This window comes from Sparus aurata, chromosome 6 (assembly GCF_900880675.1).
Source record: "Sparus aurata chromosome 6, fSpaAur1.1, whole genome shotgun sequence".
In the NCBI taxonomy this organism is placed as follows: domain Eukaryota; kingdom Metazoa; phylum Chordata; class Actinopteri; order Spariformes; family Sparidae; genus Sparus; species Sparus aurata.
Genome location: NC_044192.1, coordinates 26,385,207 through 26,390,341, shown reverse-complemented (window position 1 = coordinate 26,390,341; position 5,135 = coordinate 26,385,207). Strand labels below are relative to the sequence as shown.

At 42.4% G+C, this 5,135-nt stretch overlaps 1 protein-coding gene across 1 annotated transcript; it reads left to right on the top strand.

Moving 5' to 3' along the window:
* Positions 1-1,398: 1,398 nt before the first annotated feature.
* Positions 1,399-5,135, top strand: myl2a (myosin, light chain 2a, regulatory, cardiac, slow). Its single transcript, XM_030419714.1, has 7 exons — positions 1,399-2,151; positions 2,620-2,712; positions 3,293-3,368; positions 3,533-3,637; positions 4,115-4,193; positions 4,416-4,464; positions 4,695-5,135. The coding sequence occupies exons 1-7, from the start codon at positions 2,149-2,151 to the stop codon at positions 4,797-4,799; spliced, it is 510 nt and encodes a 169-aa protein (XP_030275574.1). The 5' UTR covers positions 1,399-2,148; the 3' UTR covers positions 4,800-5,135.

Sequence of the window (5,135 nt, the reverse complement as noted above, 5' to 3'; positions counted from 1 at the left end):
TTATAGTATGCTCTCATATTTTTTTTTAATGGTGTTTCATCTGTCGTGAGGTAACGATATGTAGGAGCCCTACTTATTTATAATGTTTCATAATTTGAGCACGGTAGGCTGAATTTGACTCGGGAAAACTGCAGGAAATCATTCACTTGGGATCCTAGTACCATTTTACATTTAAATTATACAACATTAAGTTTCGGTTTATGCCAAGACAATACGTTTTGCCACTTGCATCATGGTGAACTAAATGGAAATCAGACGGCATGTTTTGTCAGTACAAGGATCGGTTGTGGCTGTGGCTGTGGCGGCTTCTTGTTGTTTCCCAGAGGACGTCATACAGCCCGTCAGTGTGGGCAGATGTGCGTACACACTGCTAAAACAATGTGACAATACGCCTCCCAGACCTCCTCCAAATGTGGCCGGAGCGATCTGATCTCAATGCGTCATGGGGGCATTCAGCAGTGCAAGTATAGGTGTGCCTGCACTGTTCACTTTTGATTGGATTACCCACAGCACATGTTAATGGCAGGTGTAAACATGCCTTTGATGCAACTTCTTCCTTGGCCCGGTTTAAGAATTTAAACAGTGTTAATTTGTTTCACAGACAGAATGATCAACCCAAGCCGCTTTTTTCATCCTCTGGCTCCAGTAGAGAAGAAGCCAATGTAGGTGAAGGGCTTCCAGTCAGACATTTCATTGGCATGGATGTCAGCCAGTGCATTTACCTTTAATGAATAAATGAGCTCTCGTGAATAGCGTGTGCTGTGCCACCCTGTACTGTGACAGTGTCTGGGAAAAGTAAGCCGGAGCCAATCACGTGAAGAAGCATGTGAGAAATGTGACTAAAGGTTGGCGGTAACACAGTCCTGACAGGTCAATAAATCACACGCTGAACAGGCTGGCGATTTTCACACTCTCCCATCACGCCACGTATCCGGCGAGGACAAGAAATGAATGATACACAAATCAGAATATTAAATCTAAAGTTCATAAAGATTTTGCCAGGGAAAGTAGGTCAGTTCACTCTCAAAGTGTGCGTCCTTGGAAACAGACTTTGACAGCTCAGGTTTTGAAGATATTTAAAAAGTTTGAGATCCAGTTCTCCAGATGGACCTCTGTCTTGTCGTAAAATCATTTTAGCCTGTTAACTACATAAACATTGCCGTATATATGCCTACTATGTATACAAAATCTTCTTATTTTCTGCAGTGTTTGTTCATTTTAGTTTTGTTTAAGAGGGATTGGTGTTGATTAATAAAACACATGGTCAGATAGCCAGAATTCTGACCTTTATGAAGTGTGCTTTCTACATTAAAGAGAAGTAAAATGCATTTCACCTTCTTTAACACCGGTTACATCACAAATGTCTAAGTTATATTTAATGCAGTAGAAGGGGGCGGGCTTGTCCTAATTCTCAGCTTCCATCTAGCCGCAACATTGCCTCAGTTTTTCAGTCCACTTCAGACTGCATTTAATATTCTTTTTTAGAATGGACTGGATCGCCTAAATTCAAATCCCACACAATTTTTGGTTGAAGTCTGGTCAGAATTTAAAACTTCTGTTCAAAAAAAAAAAATGTCTTAAGGGCTGCTCTATGTAGGAGGATAAAGGTAAAAAAAAAATTGTCAACTGGAAGAGAACTACCAGATTTCTGCCTTATTAAAAAAAAAGTAAGACTTTTCTGCCACCTGTTGTAAAAGTAACATCCAGGTTATTGAGACGAAATAAGAAGAAACCACAGACTTTAAAACCAGCCTGTCACATTCTCTCTTTTGTATTTAACATCACATTAACTGAGTTGATTCCACGGTTGTCTGCGGTCTACACAGTCAAGACAGTGGTCTGCGGAAGCAGGGCAGTTGTAAAGTGATTAAGTGCTTTAACCTTCAGTCTGCGCTTGATATTCTAAAACAGTTATTCCAATCTCTTTGTCCAATGTTAGCCATGACAACGCGGGGCGAGTGGCTACTACAGAGGGGTGTGCGTACTGTATGTGGTGTATGAAGCATCATTTACCTGTCACTTCCTAAAGAGGACATAGTTTATAAATATCGTCCAGTGGAGCTGAGGGTTGGGGCTACAAAAGGCTACCCACAATCTCCCCATTGTTCACTGGCATCATTGTTGGACTGACCTCCCAGCTGCTCAGCCATGGTAAGTGTGTGTGTCATTTGAGGTGCGAGGGCAGATGTGGTACATGATTTTTTTTTGGCTTCAAGAATGATGACTTTATTTTAGACATCATTAAGAGCTACTTTGTTGTGAGGAATGATTGGCTTAATAAGATGAATGCTAAGTAATGACTCTCTGCTGCAAAGTTGTCATTCCTACCAACTTTTTTGCCAGACTTTGAATGTGTCACTACGTACAGACTACATTGAATGCGTGTGAAATTTAAAACAAACGCCAGTTATTTTGAATTGAAAGTGCGATGTTAGATTTGCTAAACTGACTCATTTCTGCAGATTTTAATCTTTAATCGTTAAGATCAAACTGAATGACATTTATGCATTTTTTAAATCATCTCAGCTTTCTGTTTTCAAGCCCTACAACCTCTTCTGTAACTTCACCTCTACAGGCACATTGTCTGCTTCATCTTTCCTCCTTTTTTTGTGCCAAAAGGCCCCCAAGAAAGCCAAGAAGAGGACAGCAGAGGGAGCCAACTCCAATGTGTTCTCCATGTTTGAGCAGGCTCAGATCCAGGAATTCAAAGAGGTGAAAGCTGCTCAACTAATCTTTATTTTGCTGATTTTACATTTGGCTGAAATGGACTGTGGAAATGGCGTGTGAATATGCACGACAGCCCCCCTCGTCGAGCGCTACGATTCAAGTCTTTTCTGTCTTGAAAAGACACAGCGACACACACACACAAAGATTTCTATTTCTTCTTCCCTCTACATCCTCTCCTCTCGTCTGTCTTTCCATTTCCATTGTTCATCGTCGTAGTATGTCCACCTGTCTATTTTCCTGCCCCCGGCTTGGCAGCAGTGAGGCTCGTGGTATGCTGGTATGAGAGTGGATGGTACTCAGACATCCAGACTGTGTCATCAGTGATTAGGCTGCAGATAAACTGCTGGGCATGCCCTGGATGCCAGGCTAAATCTCGGGGGGGGGGGCTCACAGGGTATAAATATTTAAGAGTGTCCACCTATAAAGATGGCACACAAAACATTCAAGGGAGGAAAGGGAATCTAAAACAGTGTGGGACTGGGATGAGGCTGCGATATGTCTGCAACCATCACTTCTCCGGGCAGAGAGACTCATTTACTTGTCCTGTCATGTGTACTGACTTCAGGCCTTCACCATCATGGATCAGAACAGGGACGGCTTCATCGACAAGAACGACCTGAGGGACACTTTTGCTGCTCTAGGTATGTTGACATCAGCTATATTCAGTCTGATAAGATGTTGCGAGCACGTTTCTTTTTAAAGAGTGAATCATGAGCGAACAACATTACATAGACTTGTCAGAACTCAAGGTCTGAATCTGAATCTCCCTGTGCTCTACGTTCATGTTCAATGTTTGGCACCACAGGACGTCTCAACGTGAAACAGGAAGAGATCGATGATATGCTCAAAGAGGCTCCAGGCCCAGTCAACTTTACCGTCTTCCTCACCATGTTCGGTGAGAAGCTGAAAGGTAAAGACACACAAGCTAAAGAATATTTAAAGGGTAACTCCACCAATTTTACACATAATGTAAAATTGTGAAAAAGTCGAATAAAGCCTTTTGTGGCTCTCTGTATGTAATCTGATAAATCACCCTGAGTGATGCCACTTAGTGGCTAAACTGCATTGTGGGTAATGTAGGCTCCAGGTTTTAACTTAAACGAGGAATAAACAGGAGAGCAATGCGAGACCACTGGACTGCTTTTTTCAAACCTGGCATTGCCCACAATGCAGAGTGACATCACTGGAGGCAGTTTGATCAGATAACATGCAGCCTTGTCTGGAGCCACAAAATGCTTGATAGAACTTTTTTCAAATATGCAGTAGTACGCCCCAAAGCCTGTAAACACACTTTAATGTGTGAAACTGGTGGAGTTACCATTTAGCACAAAGATTTAATCCAAGCTATACAGTGTCACTTTAAATGTCTCTGTTTTAATGTATCCAGGTGCTGATCCAGAGGAGACCATCCTCAACGCGTTTAAAGTTTTCGACCCAGAGGGGAAAGGCGTGCTGAGGAAGGACTAGTAAGTGACTCTCCGCTCCTCACACCACGTCAGTTTAAAGTATAAAGATATATCGCAGAGGCTGTTACGCAAGCCGTCACCCAATTTATGGCTGCATCTGAGTCTCAAAGCAATCATCGTCCCTGTTCGACTCCACAATAATAACACCATTAAGAACTCCTGGTGTGAACACAGGTCTCATCATCTCAGTGTTTTTTTTCTCTCTCTTTTTTTCCTGTTCAGCGTGACACAGATGCTAACGACACAAGCCGACCGATTCTCCCCTGAAGAGGTACACTGTCGTCCTTTTACAACAATTACCATTATTATGTCTCTGCTCTGTGTGTGAGGATAAAGCCCAGCGGGATGAACGTCATCATGACAATTGTCCACGTCCACATCAAAAAAAATTTTCACACCACGAAAACAAAACCCTTCAGTGAATCATCACCACACCTTTACACGCACACTGCGCTATTATGTTGTGATGAAAATGGATAATATCTGCTTTTTGTCAGTTAGATGGAGCAGATGTTCGCTGCCTTCCCCCCAGATGTGGCAGGGAACCTGGACTACAAGAACCTGGTTCACATCATCACCCACGGAGAGGAAAAGGACCAGGAGTAAACCTTTTAGTACGCCTTTTTTGCCCGTATGTGACTTGAAGCTGGCCCACTGCACCGGAAGGAGACGTGGACTGTGGTGTATTGACGCATCTTTATTTTGGTACTCACTCAAGAGCACAAGAGGATCAAGGCAAAATGTTCCAGGCCCCAAAAACGGACAAATCAACAGCATCCACATAGTGAGCTGTCTTGCTCCCTTTCACCTTTTTCCACATTATGTTCCTGACTAATTAAATTATTCTTCCTCATCATTTTATACACTCAAAACCACCTTTACCTTTCATAGAAAATGTGTTAGGTCTCTGCATGTTCGTCTAATAAAAGTTTTTGAAAGACA

Excerpts from the sequence above, each read along its gene's own strand:
- myl2a (XM_030419714.1), top strand. Across the intron at positions 2,713-3,292 it reads AGATCCAGGAATTCAAAGAG|GCCTTCACCATCATGGATCA; the intron begins GTGAAAGCTGCT and ends TACTGACTTCAG. Across the intron at positions 3,638-4,114 it reads GTTCGGTGAGAAGCTGAAAG|GTGCTGATCCAGAGGAGACC; the intron begins GTAAAGACACAC and ends TAATGTATCCAG.